General features: G+C 40.1%; 2 protein-coding genes across 4 annotated transcripts in view; both read left to right on the forward strand.

The window, feature by feature from the left end:
- Positions 1 to 4,258, forward strand: part of LOC104957539 (RING finger protein 157-like) — a 10,590-nt gene extending 6,332 nt beyond the window's left edge. The window contains exons 4-6 of one of the 3 annotated variants that reach the window (XM_010785183.1): positions 257 to 367; positions 1,318 to 1,352; positions 2,367 to 2,456. In XM_010785183.1, coding sequence (XP_010783485.1) covers positions 257 to 367; positions 1,318 to 1,352 — 146 coding nt within the window. In that variant the 3' untranslated portion in view covers positions 2,367 to 2,456. Of the gene's footprint in view, positions 1 to 256; positions 368 to 1,317; positions 1,353 to 2,366 lie in introns of all 3 variants that reach the window. The other 2 variants (XM_010785181.1, XM_010785182.1) reach the window with 2 other exon arrangements.
- A 3,764-nt stretch (positions 4,259 to 8,022) lies between these two features.
- On the forward strand, positions 8,023 to 16,309 carry LOC104957540 (5-hydroxytryptamine receptor 3C-like; the record flags this gene model as incomplete). The annotated part of the gene is made up of 13 exons (XM_010785185.1): positions 8,023 to 8,075; positions 8,840 to 9,000; positions 9,077 to 9,121; positions 9,247 to 9,356; positions 9,754 to 9,923; positions 10,008 to 10,168; positions 10,858 to 11,068; positions 11,155 to 11,313; positions 11,506 to 11,591; positions 12,052 to 12,159; positions 12,937 to 13,069; positions 15,440 to 15,490; positions 16,149 to 16,309. Coding segments are annotated over exons 1-13 (1,596 nt in total), but the record flags the coding sequence as incomplete, so codon positions are not given.
- Positions 16,310 to 16,896: the final 587 nt, after the last annotated feature.

Below are 16,896 nucleotides of genomic sequence, written 5' to 3' on the forward strand. Positions count from 1 at the left end.
AGCGAAGTGGAAAACACCAAAAGCTTAGAACCTCACCTTTTGTAGGTCGAGAACTGGTGTTAGAAATGCAGAGGTATGCTATAATTTATTATTTTCGCATGCCGTTCCAGCATGGCCCAAATCACCCCTCCACCCTCCAACTCGTTGACACGCCTCCCGATCTTGCTGTTTCATGTACTATAGTCTCGTCTCACCCGCCTGCCCACTCCCCTGCTGTGCCTGGCTGCTCTTGTTTGACCTTTGCCCTCGCTTGCAGGTGGGCGGAGCAGGTGTCCAGAGTTGGCCAATAACAATCAGGGCGTCGCCCTCTGTGACACGCCCTCTTTGGGATTGGATAATGAGCAGGCTCCCGACAGCCGATTCGCCGGTGAGTGGCAACCTCTCGAACATGGACCAATGAGAGCTGAGGACTAGGCATGGGAGTGAGGAAGATGAGGGGGAGGGTAATAAGAGAGAAAGAGTGCATGAGTAAAAAGCAATGCTTTTTGACACATTAGCTTGCTTTGCTAACATGCTAATGCATATAAAACTACATAGAAACAAGACAATTGTGTTTTAATTAGCAGGAGTTAGCGACCAAGACTAGCATCTCTGCTTAGCATGAAGATCTGGAGCCTTCCTTCTTCTCTTCATCCCTACCCTATTTGGTGTTGTGTTGCTTCATTGCTTCTTCAGCACCGGTTAGCTGAGCACTCTTCCCCTGCTTTAGCCAGAGCCGTTGTGTTTGTGTGTGTGCGTGTATCTTATTATGTGTCTGAAAAAAGCTTTCTGCATGCTGTGTTTACGGTCTGTTTGAGTGTGAGAGAGTTAAGAGTCTGGTCCATCCCAGAGTTTGAAGTTCATGTCAGCGTCTGCCAGCTTCCGAGCCGCTTCGCCAAACATCTGCAACTCATTCTCACAGCCCTCCATCTTCCCTCCATCCTCTCCTTATCCTCCACCCTGCTTTGTAACACTCGGCAGGTTACTGCGATGAGAGCTAAAGGTGCCAATTTTCTTGTTGATTTACTATTTTCTAAACAGTTGAGGTCAAACTTGCTTCACAGCCTTTAGCTCTGCATCCTTCTGGTAGTGCTGAGACTCCAAAACCCTGATTTACCTTCACCCCCTTGAACCTAACACCCCCCATTGGTTCTTTATGGTGGATGGTGTGACATGTTTTCTCTTTCTGTGTCGTAAAAGTGTGTTGTTATCTCTTTGTTTCTCTTCCTTTCCCCTCTGTCATTCTTCACATCTTTTGCTGTCCTGGACATTTTCTTCCCCATCTCTCTCCTCTCCTTGTCTTTCTCTTCCTTCTTTCGCCTTCTTTTGGATGGACAGATGAGGAGTCGTGCCCAGTGCACATTGAGGACTAGGTATGGAGTTATGGCTAGATGCTAGAACAGACACCAGGGGGATACTTCGTAGATTGCATGCACCATAACAATCATCCTCTTGTTGTGTGTTTACCAGTTCATCACAATACCGTTTTAATCAGTAATCAAATATCTTCTGATGCAGTCTCTCTCTATTAGTCCAGCATGTATCTCTCCTCAATCACAGCCTACCTTATATGATATTTTCTCATACTTTCAATTTGCACAGTAATAGTTGAGCTGAGGCAGCTTTCATTGCCGATGCTATTCATTATTCATATCCTCCGTGGTCGAGACATACAACTATCAATAATTAATTTGATCCCCTGGCTGATATTCACTGTTATTCAGTTCTTGTTGGTCGGTGAGCCTTTGAGATGCCTCTAACTACAGTTACAGGCCTGGAGGACTGCAGTGTGACACGGTGGGGTTGAAAAGGGATTCATAGTTGAACATCATTTGTATATAATTTGTGTGTGTTTTAGTGCATTTTCTCTGTGTAATAAGGCTATTAAAGTAAGGCTTTAGTCTACATCTACTTCAGTCAGATTAAGTTTGCTTGACTGTGTCACTATTTAAAAAAAAAAAGGAAGGTAGGTTTTTTAATTCAACCTGAAAATGCAGATGAAAGAAATTGGATGAAAACGTATTGGCATGATAATAAACCAAATTAGTAAACAATATAGTGAGACAGTACTCTGCTAGGTAAGGCTGCATCAAACAATACTTTGAGTTAACAATGAATCTGCCCATTATATTTAGGATTAACCAATCAATAGTGAAAGATGTCCTTCTTGTCCAAGGTTATATATTATGTTTAATATGATATAAAATATATAAAAGCAGGACATCTCCACATTTAAGAGGCTGAAAGCAGCATGTTATGCCAGTTTGGTATGGGACATTACTTTAAGTATTAATTGATAAATAAAGGTGGGTTTTACATTCCTGTCAGTGTGTTTGAATTTTGCAACATAACCCTCTTCTGTGTCTTCGTCTCCTTCTCTCCTTCAGGTCTGATGTACCTCGGAGGCTACAGGCCTGTTTTGGAGCCCCCCGCCCACCACACCTCCACCAGCAACATCAACATGGAGGAGCAGGGGGCTGAGAACCGGGACGGCCAAAGTCCCAAACATCCCCGCCGCGGACCACTCATTGTGTAACACACTCTAACACACACGGAAACACAGACTTCTCCGTCCAGTCTCAGCTTACCCTGCCATAGTGCTGCATTGCTGGATATTGTCCTGCAGGGAACCCCCCCACCCCCCTATACCAACTGTCTTGATTGTCGCTGCTGGCACTTAAACTCCTCCCGAGCAGAAAGAGGAGGAAAGAGGAACAGAAGGGCATCACATGTCGTCTGTGCACTTTTAGCTCAACATTATTGTTTCGTTTTTGTTGTGTTTAGCCCATTGCTATGTTATTATTTATTACCTGTAGGTCTAACCAATGAGAGCTTTGTATTCTGACACTATCTCTAAAAAATACATGCTGCTCCTCTCCTCTCCTTTCCTCTCCTCTCTTACAAGCCAAACAGTCAGGGGCTACTGTGATCGGCAATCTGATGTATTACTGATGTACTTCTTCTTCTCTCTTATAAACTGTATGTTGAACAAGTGTTTGTACACTACTTTAAAGTCAGCACACACCGGACTACCTTACCTTGGCAAACTAAAACGTGCTGACTCGTCTCTTCGGATCAGGGAGCGCCCGTCTCCACTTCGCATGCAACCTCTGCAGATGTTTCTCTTTTCCCGCCATTATTTTCCAAACAGCCTTGGACTTGTAAGGCGGCAGAGGAGCCAGGAAATGGCGGCCAAAATGAACAGAAATGGACTGAAAATAAAGGAAAAAAACACAGAATGTAAGACGATGAACGTTGATCTCTTAGAAGGGGAAAGTACATGACATTTAAATTGTCATCTCAACTGGAATTCAACGTGAACTTTGAACACCTAAGCTGGTTCTATAAACACACCAACCGCACCAAACTCTCTTTCTTCAGCTCCCTCTAAGCATGTCAGTATTATCATAGTGCAACTGGAATCCAACAAGAACCACCAAGCAATACCGAGGCCGGAGCTGCATGTCATGTGCAGTTCAAACTGGCCCGTTGCATTCAAATCCAGACATTTCAATGTGTCTAATTCTATGTTTAATCTTTTTTTTGCCATTGGGAAGGGATTTATTGTGAGGAAAACATGATACGGTGAATTTGAGAACCTAAACGTGAGATTTAGGCCACACTGTTAGCTGGCATTTTGTTCATATTAACATAATCTCTACGAGCCCCTTTCTCCTCGTTTGTGAAGCCTTTAGCTGTTTGTTTTGTAAAACTTTAATGTATAGCTCACAAGTTGTCGATGTTCTCCGTTCCCGTAATTTTAATTTGTTGCAAAACACTGTGTCGTTTACTAGAATGTGGATGAAAACATGTGAAAATGTGTTAAGGTTTTACACACTTGCATAACAAAAAACTGAAAAAGCGACAATATCAACATTTAATGCACTATTATCTGTTTCCTAGACAACACACTTTGTGGTGCATGAGGCGATAGAGTAAGCATGTTAGTCTAGGTCCGCCTGCACCCATATAGAAGACTGGATGATGGATCGCTGCACACACATAAAGCCGGACCATATCCCTCTGCAGTGTTATCGGTTTCAGGAGCCCTACTCCCTCGACCCGGACTGTGAGGTCAGGAGGACTGCATTAGTATATCCAAGCTGCAACCAGTCATGTGATCACAGATCGAATGTGTAGATGAAGCCGTTCTCTGGCACCAGTCACAGTATGATATCAAAGGAATGGGTCCAAATCCGCAAGACCCCCACTTTTCTAGAACTATGGGTGAAAATGTCAAAGAAAACATCAAACGGACAATAAAGTTTTTGCAACTAAACAGTCACTGAGTCATTTCATTTTAAATGGTTGGAGATTCATCAATCTGTGCAGTTATTTGCTCTGGGATTTGTCCTGCCATGGAAAATTCCTTTCTGCCTCATACAATCATTTTTCAAACTCAGCTCTGCAGCATTTTCCCACCAATGAGCTCAATTTGTATTTTGTCACTAGCAGGCTTGGAATTTCGTCATTTTAGGGGCAAGGCCATTTGGCCTTTGGTGTCACACATTTTTTCAGGGCGCAAAGGCCACATGCCAGGGCACAAAGGCCATTGAGGGAAACATTTGGATTTGGAGCTTACAAAATAAATAACTTCACTTTCTGATAAGAAAAACAAATCACTGTTTTAATATCAATAATGTCAAACATTATATCATCATATAGGCCTATGCCTCCTTAGTATTACCGTATATAAAATAAAATACTTTACTTTGAATAATTAGTGTTTGGGATGTTTTCCATCTACTTCTCCCATTCACAAAATCAAATCAAAACATCTAAAATTATATTAATATGTAACAAATATATTCAATTTCAGAGCAGAAGAAACAGCCTTCAAGGGTCAAAGTGTGTGTGTGTGTGTGTGTGTGTGTGTGTGTGTGTGTGTGTGTGTGTGTGTGTGTGTGTGTGTGTGTGTGTGTGTGTGTGTGTGTGTGTGTGTGTGTGCTCACAGCTCTGGACAAAAGTTAAACATGTACAAACCACAGACTGTCATGGCGAATACAATCGCTGCTTTAATTCTGTCTTTAGGACGTTGTTGTGAGCGTGGACGGAGCAGCTACAGGTTAGTTTAGCCTGATTGATCCATTCAGAAAACACGCATTTTAAAAGGTTTTTCGCTTGCCGTCTTGTCTGCAGACTTGGCAAAGCATTAATTCATGTTTTTTACTAACCGGTATCAGTATGTAGTTACTTCAGCATCATTTTGAAACGTGTATTACAATTAAATCACGGTAAAATAGGTTAATTTTGTCGTAGTTGGTTTCCTCCACAGTATTTACATTGAAATAAGCCCCGCCCCCTCTCCAGCGCGTCCTGTTTGATTGACAGGAGTAAACACAGTTGACAGCCGCGATGAAACTCCAGCGGTTAGAGCGATGAGAATGTTCGCATCGCGTCCGTTGTGAACGCAGCATAATGCAGTTATGAAAACACTGTTCTGACGCTTTTAAAGCAACTTCGAGATTTGTTCCCGCGGCTGAGGAGGAGGCTGTCGGGCCCCTACAGGCATGTCTGACGGAACAATCACAGCAGAGCAATCGCTCTGATCCACAGACACGAGACTATCCTACTGCGCGCACTAATATGACTTCACTAGCGTTGTTTACACGGCATGTCTGACGGAACAATCACAGCAGAGCAATCGCTCTGATCCACAGGCACGGGACTATCCTACTGCGCGCACTAATATGACTTCACTAGCGTTGTTTACACTGGAACTTTTGACAGGGGCACAAAGGCCACTTTGGCCGTGAATTGCATTTTTTTTCACAGGGCATCACGGCCAAAGTGCGGGGCAACGACGGCCATGGCCGTCGTGGCCGTCGTGAAATTCCCACCCTGGTCACTAGTAAAAATAACTTATTTGGACTCGAAATCACCACCCTTCCCAAAGATGGAAAGACATCTGTCCTACGTAGCTTTGTTTGCAATTGAACATTGTTTATTTAGTTCCCCCCCTCCCTTATGTATATTATACTCTGTTTGTCCTGCACAGATGTATCTTCTATACAAAATGTGTCTCTTAATTTGCATAATTTTCATCCAACTTTCAGTTCCAAAACTTTATTTTCAAAATGACACAGACATAACACATAATAGAAAGAACCCAGTATAAAACAAGAAGAAAAACAATGGAAACTGTTTGTTGTAGCTGCTGCAGTAATGACTCTGTTTATGTAACCAATAGAGCATGGGCGTGAGAATGTCTCTGTGTTTATTGTGAAAAGATCCACTCACAGAGAACGATCTCTGACCCTGTAGTTTCCCCTCAGCTTGTTTGAGCACCATGCAGCTCCTTTTTTCGGTTTGACAGCCGCAGCTCTACTGTTCTTCACTCTATGCTTCTCAAAAGCGTGGAATTAGGCCACAGCAGGTATGTTTTCAGTAAACTTCCTCTTAAGCACCAACCGGCCTACACAAACAACTCTTTCACTTCAAAAGGTAATAATATGTCGCTGTTGTGTTTAATTTGTGTTGCACTGCCCCCAAGTGTACAAACAAAATTAGCTTTAAACATGACACAGACATGTCCATTACCATGCCCTTATGTTGTGTTCGGGTCTCCCGTGACCCGTTTCAAGTTCAAATTATATAATAACTACGCTCTAGTTTTTTTTTTTACCGGAACAAGGCTTAATGATATCCTCCACAGCAGCTATATAAAACAGATTTTTACAATTTTAGCCAAATCGGAAGGTCTCTGATCTAGTCTATAATTTGATGTTCGGGTCTGGGGAGTCCCAGCAGAATTGTTGTGGGTGACTCGGGGTCATATTTGGCCCAATCAAGATTCATCTTTGACTTTAGACACCCCACCCCTTCATCCACTGTAACAATAATTTTTTTCGCAACATGCACCTGGTCTCCACTGTCTCTGGCCCCCCTCCCCCCACGGGAACTCAACCTTTCACAAAGATTATGACACTAACGCTTGAACCTGAATACACACATGCACGTGTGCAATATGTGGTGTAATGTGTTTTGGGGCCATCAAATAAAATGACAACAGGATTGTACGGTTATAAATGCATAATAAGTTATGATGTAACAATATTGGATGATAGTAATTATTTTTGGAGTGTTTTGGACTGAGATAAATCATGGGTCAACATTGACCCGCGAACACCATGAACGATAACAGCTTTCGAACACAACACAAAGGTTAAATACTTTACATGTCCTTCAGATTTAGAGATAGACACTATAGTTAGTCTCTCGTTTTAATTCACTATTCCTATACAGTGTGCCATTTTTTCAGTTTATTGCAACAATAAGGTTTGCATGCAACATAACAAAAATATCATCAGAAATTAAAATATTTTCAGAACTTGTTTGCTACTCAGTTGACAGAAAATTCATCCAATAATGTACCAATAATGATTCATTTAGGGAATACAAAAATAGGATAAACATTGAATGGGATTTAAAACCCATTATTATTGTTCAGAAATATTGAATAATGAAAAAAGAAAATCATTAGTTGTTCATAAACTTCAGTGAAATAACGTCAGTCCATTAAGATGAGCATTTTTGCATTTGCAAAGTCACTTACTGTTCAAAATAACACATCTTCCATGAATAATAAAGCAGCTTTAATGCTGTGGTGAGCCTGAAAGCGGGAAGTCAACTAGAACAAGTAGCTTTAAATGGCTGCAATGTTCTGAATGTAATTATCACTTCCTTCTGGTTATCAAGTTCCACTCTAATTGAATTGTACTTTCTCATTTGACGTGGGCTGCTCTGCAAGTGTTGCAGTAGAAATCTGTTTTGCAACTGTGTGCACTCACATAACTATCCGTTAGTCACCTGTGTCAAATAAGTTTCTGTAAATCCACATTATGTGTCCTTTCAGATGGATGAATCCTCCACACATGCTTTCCCCGTGGTTTATTGTTACCTTTAATTTCACCTGACTCGAGGCTCAAACCAAGACCTGATGATGCTGCATTGTGGGAGGGGTTTTTCACTTCAGGCAGGGGTCAGTCCTTCAGCCCAGCCCGTGTCCGCTCAAAGTCTCTGGTCTCATAGCAGGAGCACACACACGGCTGCAGACATGACGCACGTTGCTTTTCTCCTCCTGATCGTCTTCACAGGTAGGACTTTGTGCTGCATTAGCATGTTTATGTGTTTTACCTCCAAAAAGTTTCTCAAATATTATTGTTTCCTCATTTGACATCAAAGTGTCAAATGATGAACTTTAGTATAACATTCTCCATCAGTCTAGCTCTGCTTGTATCGGATTTATAAACTGTGAGGAAGTGGAGCCTGTGCTTATGGTCAAAGCCATTTCATATCATACTGACATTTTAATTGTTAATCTTGAAGCAAAAAGGTTAAACTTTGGTCAAACTCAAAGCCATGACTTATTTGGTTTCTTTCTTAAGTTTGCTGTTCGAAAAAAAATAACGTACTGTTCTTGAAAGGAAGTAAATAATGCTTAATTTAAAGAAGGTAATTTTCTTAATGAACCAAGAATCCAAAAGCACTCTATTTATCGAAGCATACATTTCAATAGTGAATATAAGTGTAATTTAATCTTTAAGCTATCTCAACAAGTAACTACAGAATTATCAACAGTTTGTTAAATAAAAGAGTTGGGAGGTGAAGAGATATCCATAACTGCACAACAGTGTACATTTATTATTTGCTGGTCAATTTACACAGTATTATCATATATTTATTACACACTTTTGTCCATCCATCATTTTGATCATCAGCAACAATAATTGCTACACCCAGACATTGCAAAAACATGAACAAATAACAATCAATAATTATAAATTAAATTAAATATGAAAAAAACGTATTTATTTTTTATGAAAGATTAAATACCAAACTGCTCTCCGTTGTACTGCAGGCGGGTCGTTCTCTGAGAAAGTGTGCAGTTACCATGATGTAGTGGACTACCTGAACCTCACCACCAATAGCGGCGTGTATAAACTGACCCGGCCCGTGCTGAACTACAAACACCCAACCGTGGTGCAGCTGGACATCATCCTCTACGCCATCCTGGCTGTGGTAGGTGTATGATTCACCTGCTAAATGTTGCCATGCATATGATCTGTCCTGATTTATGTGTGTGTGTTATTCCCAGATTGAGAAGACACAAACTTTTATTCCTTTCGTCTGGGCAACAATGGTGAGTCTTTACTATTTAAACGCAAAATCTCTCTTTCTGATCACCTCAGGCAACACTGGTTGGTTAGCTGTTGTTTTATTAAAACGGACTTATTTTTCTGGTCATACACCTTTAATTTACTGCAGACGTGGAACAATGAACGCATCAAATGGGACCCCGATCAGTTTTGTGGAATAAATTCGATTTCAGTTCCAAGAGAAATGCTCTGGATGCCAGACCTGTTCATCTATGAGATGTGAGCCTACAACACACACAGGTTCAAACTGGTGCTTATGAATAGAGAAATAAAAAAGAAGGACATAAGCAGTGACACAAAAACAGACTTTAAGTTTGAGAAAGCAAAGTTAAAAAATTAGCGCAAAGTATTTTGAATAATTGTATTTAATGCAGTGAATGGAAATTCTTGATAGAGAATGGGAGTTTTTTCTTTCTTCACGTGCATTCTGTAATTTAATACTTTGATATTTGCTGATGCTACAGACCCTGTGTGCTCACTATAATTAATATACACACCAGTTCTCTTTATTGTGAAGAGCAAGCACATTAACCTGTAAAGGAGCTTCATCCTCTATTCACTCTGCTTATCTGGAACAGTTACAGTTCTTCAAACATGACTTGTGTTTGTGTGTCAGGATACAGAAGGATGACTCCCCTCTGAATCCGTACATGTACGTGTTGAACGATGGGACAGTCACCTGTGAAGAGGACCTGAGGGTGGTCAGCACCTGCAGGATGGACGTCCATAAGTTCCCCTTCGACACACAGAAGTGCACCATCTCCATTGGGTCTGCGATACACTGCGGTGAGGAGGGGGAGTGTGTGTGGCTGCCTCGGGTTACTTTGTTTGGCTTGTTCTCTGAAAAGTACTCCCTCCCTCTCTCCTCAGTTGATGAGCTCCGTATCTTCCCTTTCTCCAACGCGTCTCGAGCCACCCAGTTTTCCCGAGAGGTGATGAAGTCTCAGGGGGAGTGGGAGTTCCTCGATCTGTCCATCTCCAGCAACAACTTCACCTTCGGCATTAAACAGTGGGAACAGCTCATATACACTGTGAGTTTATACAGAATATATATTATATAAAATGTTGTCCTATCGTAGGCTCTGAGACAAATGTAAGCATATAACCAGACGAGCCGAGACAGTATTTACAGAGGAAAATGTAGAGAAATTGTCATTTGAAATACACCATGAGTGGTAGGTAGGAATATGCTTATACTGTATGTAATATGAGCTGTGTGAACAGTGTTAACCGTATTAACATATGCTTAGATTAATACGATATGAACACATTGAGCGTAGGTGTAATTACAGGGGATGCTAATTGATTATATAATGCACTATGTAGCTGGAGGTATGATGTGAGAAGGGTGAATGCATTTATTTCTATTTTGTGTTCTTGAATAGGTTAAATTATGTTTTTGTGCGCACAAGTAAATGACATCGAATATTCACAAGTCAGTTTTGCGAATTTCTGACCAGGGACATTATTCACACTGTCAAGTTACATAAAACAAGTTACTGTAAAAATGATGTGAGTATCCAAGTGCCTTGAGAGGCAGCAGCAGCAGCTACACGTTTTTTAACGTTGTTTTTTGTCTCGTCCATCCATTCTCCTTTTTGTGATAACTCTTTAAAGGGTATTTCATCAGATTTGGAATTGTCCACTTTGACTCAAGGATGAATTTCTAAATCCAGAGATGTCAAAATGTCCTGTTGATCACCATGACCCTTTTTCCTAGTTCACCATGAAGAGGAGGCCCCTCCTCCACGTCATCAACTTCCTGTTACCCATCCTGTTCTTCCTGAGTCTGGACATCGCCTCCTTCTTCATCGCAGACCATCGAGGAGAGAAGCTGGGCTTCAAAGTGACCGTGCTGCTGGCCATCTCCGTCCTGCTGCTCATCCTGAATGACATCCTTCCCTCCATGTCCAACAAGACTCCTCTCATAGGTACTGACTGACACTTTGAGGGTGTATTGTTCACTGGATTGTGAATTAAACAGCATTACTTGTTATTGTCTGTTTCATCCTTTCAGCGACCTACTGCATTGTGATCTTTGCTATGATGCTGCTCAGCCTGCTGGAGACGATTCTGGTAACGTATCTCATGGAGAAAGACTCTGCTTCCTACGAGAAGCTCAGGCTGAAGAACAACTTGGAGGAACAACAGGAGAAAGTCAATAACTGTAACACAGGTAAGACCCAGATAACCAAATGATTGAGTGATCCACAAACTTAACAGTTTGAAAACAATTCTACTAATGATGTTAGTTTAAATCACATAACACTTTTGATCATATCTTTTCACACAAATCACATTCATTTTTCAAACACAAAGACATACACTCTCCAGTTTTTTCATCATAATAATTGTACTTTCTTTTTAGAGGAGAAAAGAGAAAACTGCTGTCCATGCATCTGCAAAGTGTCTGACAGTGAGAAACAACATGAGCTGCTGCCGGTGGCTGAAGTGGTAAAGCACTATAGTTGATCAAATTAAGCAATAAGTAATCATGATCAAGACAGGTGGACATAATCATGTAGTTTCTCTTGCATCTATGCAGGATCTTATGTCTTTTAATACTAAAACTTGTGACCTAAAGATCCACTGATGACAGGAAAATGTCCGATCTGTGGGAGCAATTAGGAAACTGAAAATGTTTATGAAATAGATACATAAAAAAACCATGGCACCCAACTGGAGAATCAACACCATTGTTTATACCAATAAACCAACTCTGACAATAGTGGATGGAGAAATGCATTCATTCCCATTTTCTCTAGCCAGTTTTCTTAAAATTCTCATGAAAACACATGTTTTACATTACACTATTAAACCTGTGTTTATCCTGTGTGATAACATGCACTTTGTCCACCCTGCTGGTAGTACATTACCATGAAACCACTCTAACATGACTCTGGGACTCCTGCAGGTTAACAACAGCATTCAGTGGCGAGAGTCTCACGTGTTGCTGCTGATCCTGGAGGAGCTGAAGGAGCTGCAGCACACTCTGAATCTACACCTGAACTGCAGACACCAAGTGGGGAAGTGCGGCCAATGGGCGGCAAGAATCAACAGAGCTTTCTTTATTTTCTATCTCACTGCTGTGTCACTGTTTCTATCCCTCATCTTCATCGAGTGGAACAGACAAGAAAAATAATACTTTGTAATACCATAGATTTCTGTGTTTTACCCTTATTTCCACAATTGTCGTGCTCTTATAAAATCACACATTCTGTATTTATAGTATCGCTTTGTCATATCTATTTTATGTAGTTCAAATTAGATGACTTTTCCCAGTTTGAAAGTAAAGTTACATGATTCTGTAAATGTGTCTTGCAAAGAATTATACTGTTGTTAAAAGCTTAATACATTTTTACCAGTTGCTCAGTTTAAGGCATGGACTTTGAATAGGGCTGTAAACTAAAGAAAGCGTGAAAGTAAAATCTACATTTTTGAATTTCGATTCAAACAATGGCTGCTTTAAACCTTCTGGAATCATAAGCTGTGTCTCAATTTGGATACATGTATAACTTGCTTCATTCACTGGTAGCCCATTATAAATGCACCATCATAGTGCATTTTGCCATACTTGTGTACTCAAAGCAGCAAATGTCAGTACATACAGTAAATGTGCAAATTGAGACTCAGCATTCGACAATGAAATATCAATTTGTAAGCTATAATAGATTTTTATTAGGACCTGTACATGTCTTAAAATGGAAAGAATAAAGTAATTGAATCTAAATCCACAGATGTATTTAGCGTTCTTTGATTGGCTGCTGCGCCCTAATTAGTTTCCCCTGTTCCTCTTTAGCCCTGCTGTCACCAGACCTCTGCCCACCTGTCCCCACCCCCACGTCACTCACTACCTAACTGTATTAATGAAAGTGCAGCTGTGTCCGGTGATGCACCTCGATGTAGTCACCACAGTCACAAGGGCAACCGATGTAAGAGAATAAAGAGAGACTTTACAGTCTCCAATTCCATCCATCACGGACATCCTTTCTTTTTTTTAACTCAGAGCAATGGATCTTACCCCCATGTCCTGTTTGTCTACTTTTACCTCACAGCCCATCTGTCACTCCGACACTTTAAACTAATCATGGCCGTCCCCACCAGCCTGATATCCTTTATGTTATAAATGCAATCAGAAAGGAGGGTGTTAAATAATAAGAGCCGACAAAATTATGTGCACACTCATCGCTCAGAAGTCCCCTCAGGACATTGTTTCAGCACATCGAATCATAGTGGATATTTTTTTTGTCATGCTCGCAGGCAATGTTGGCACATCAATCACTTTAGTCCAGACTGAAATATCTCAACTGTAGACCTTATCACAGCAGACAATTTGACTTTTCAAAGCAGCACAACATATTATAGATAATGACATAAGTGATGGCTCACTTTTGTTGCCTCATTACACCACTTGTTTTGTTTCAGCCTCTATAACTATAACGGGAAGACACTATGAAAACTGGTTTCAGTGTTAGCAGCAGCTTTACAGCAGTCAAGAAACACTTATTTTTAAAGTGAAACTGCTTCATTAATTGTTTTCAACTGTTTTAATTAGTTTTAAAAGAAATAGTCTAACCGGCAGAAGCAGACTGTTGGTGAGTAAAACAATACCCATGGTCTTACATTAGTTCATGGTGCCACCAAACATTGTCTTTTATTTTTGTATGGATTGAGAAATCCCTTTTGCTATCAAAATAACATATTTTGTATTTAACCATAGTGTGGTCACATCACAATAACATAATCTAGAGGGAATGTGCAAACCAATTATTGTTTTTGATTAATTTTAGGACCTCACAGAACTCCCAGTGTGGCCGTCGACTATTCATAAAACAAATTGAAAGGAACAAAGTTATAGCTAATTAGTCAAATGGGAAAAAAGTAATTACTCTATCACTATTAATGTTCTTAGGTTTACATGATTAATAGAAAAAGAGTATGATAAGCATAAAAGGTCCACAATATATAACAGAAGAATTGAAAGAGAACTTTGTATCCAATCATTTCATTATGCCCTATAATCATTAATCAGACACTTCCTAAAAAACATTCCTTCATTTGACATCATCAATCCTTTCTTGAATGATTACACTAACAGGAAATAAAAAAAATACTGTATCCATCAAGTCAATTAATAGTTCTAATGTGTACCTGACTTCTTTCACCAGATTTCCCCCCAACAGCGTCCTCTGGCTGAGTATGTGTGCCGCCACAAGAGGGTGAGCTCATCCTTTTCTTATGCTTTGGATTCTCAATATCTCCTTAAATGTCACCTATTATGCAAAATCCACTTTTTCATGTTTTTTATACATAAATATGTGTCCCCTCTGTGTAAAGAGATTCTGAAAGTTCCAGGAACAAAGATTCTTTCTCTTTTTCTCCTGATCCATTTCTATAAAAACCTGTCTGAAAATGATCTGATCAGATTTTGGCCACTTTATGATGTCATAACGTTGTTTTGGCTTGTGTAACCATTAGCCAATCACCAACCAAGGTAACACCCCCCCACCTTATCACCTGAATCTCCTCCTAAAGCACCATTGTGTTCTTTTTAACCAAATATCTCTCAGAGGGGTGTGGGGAAGGGCTCCTTATTTTCATCTAAAGTAACAGACAGAGAATCAGCACTTTTGAAACAGGGCTGAAACACACTTCAGAGACATGTTCTGTATATCTGACACCTATAATATATTGATGAAATATATATATTGATGAAAAACAGTATAATAGGGGACCTTTAAATGTTCTGTTTCTTCAAATGCGATGATTACAAATCTGATAATTAAGCAGTGATTTCACTTTGAAGGTAGCTCCAGAACTTTACTCTTATTTGAAGATCACAAAAATAAAAACCAACATGTATTTTTATGAAAAGTGTTATCTTGAATTAAGTGTATTCAAATGCCCTTTTCAAACAAATGGTAACAGATATTTTAAAACATTATCATCAAGTGTATATAATGTTATCAATAGTACTAACTTTATACTAAATTAGGTGCTACTGACTTGTATGTATATGTATTTGTATATGTATTACATTGTCTGGAGTATGCAAAGTGTTTATTAGTCACTTACTTACTTAAACATCATAACAGTCCACTTTAGTTTCCAGCCTCTTTTTCCTCTATGAGAACACAGATGAATTCTGGGACGACCACTGTGGGAGTGACCACGTCTGGCTGTCATAATAATGTGACACATCAGCATCATCCGGTATGTGGGAGACTTGGGGACATTTCCAGACAGTACTGAGAGGACGACATTACCTGTGCAGACATCTCACTCTGTTTGGATTCTCACAGTTGTTGATGCCATGATGCTTACTGGTTTCATCTTTCTGCTCTTCCTCACAGGTAAGCCTGTTTATTTATGTAGTGACTGTCCTCTGGTTCTGCTCATTTAAAGAGCATTTTTTTCGGTTTCCAGAGTAATACCAAAATGTACTAAAAAAAGAAAGAAAGAAAGGAAGTAAGCATATCAAAATTGTAAATATATAATTTGTTTTCTTTTTTAATGACATTTAAAAAATGGCTTATTATAGGAACATTAAAAGAAAAAAAAACAGTGTACTTTGAGAACTTTGCTTACACAATTAGGTTTATATACCGGGATATGAGCCGGAAAAGGGTGCATGATTTCAACAACATGCAATTTGGCGTTAATAGCAGATATCTCTCTGATGGAGAGCCCCATTTAAACTTGAATTAGTGTAATAATGATCACTTTCGAAAGTCATTAGTGGACTGGTTGGATAAAACCCCTGCAGTTCTGCCAACGCCCATCTCGTAATGGCCTTTCAGTGACCACAACCACAGGATATTGCTGCAGATATTTGTGAGCTGGTGTTTATTTCTGGTTTGATGATACACTCAGAAGCAATGAAAACCTACCCACAGAGAATAATGTCATTTTTCTCTGAATGTCCAGACAAACAGTAATGTGGAGCATGTTTCCACATTACCTTATTATGTAATGAGTCATTTTCTGAATGTCTTGATGTTTTTGCTGTAGATGGGGTGTTACCTGAGAATAACTGCAGTTATCAGGATGTTTTGAACCACCTGCAGCTGACCAAAACCAATGAGCTGTACTCAATGACCCGCCCCGTTAAAAACTACAAGCGCCCCACACAGGTTTCTCTGGAAGTGCTGCTCTATGCCATTCTGGATGTGGTAAGTGAAAGCTTTCATGTTTTCCCGAACTGTGAAAAGATATTCTGACGAAAAAGCTCATTGAACAATCTTCAGGGTTTTTAAGGAGGAAATGCAGTACAAGCAAATTGGTTCCTGTGGGGAAAACTTCTATGTAGCAATGCAGTGGGAGTCACCGACTCATGAAGGAGACACGGGAAGAGCAGGAGCTTTGATGTCAAACACTGATGGTTTATTTAGGAGGTTCGGCCGGAGGATTCACGTCACAAGTCACAGCAGTCTCTCTCATTAGCCCATTTAACTGGTTTCACAGAGAGTAATCAACATTGAGAAGATAGCCTAAACAGTTGGGAACACTGAGTTACTTGCGTCTGACACTTATGGCCTCGAAGATTTCACACCTTGGAGTCCACAAACACCGAGAAGGAAGTGTCCCAGTGTGCCCACAACAATAAACCATCTATGAGCTAGGGTTGCCCGGTCATAGAATGGGAACAACAACATTATGGCTGAAGCAGCCTATCTCCTTAAAGGAGATAACAGACGTCAGGGTTGGTCATGCACATCATATATAGGAGTCTAGGACAATTATTTCCCTAACAAGATGA

Source organism: Notothenia coriiceps, unplaced genomic scaffold (assembly GCF_000735185.1).
Source record: "Notothenia coriiceps isolate Sejong01 unplaced genomic scaffold, NC01 NC01_scaffold00027290, whole genome shotgun sequence".
Lineage (NCBI taxonomy): Eukaryota > Metazoa > Chordata > Actinopteri > Perciformes > Nototheniidae > Notothenia > Notothenia coriiceps.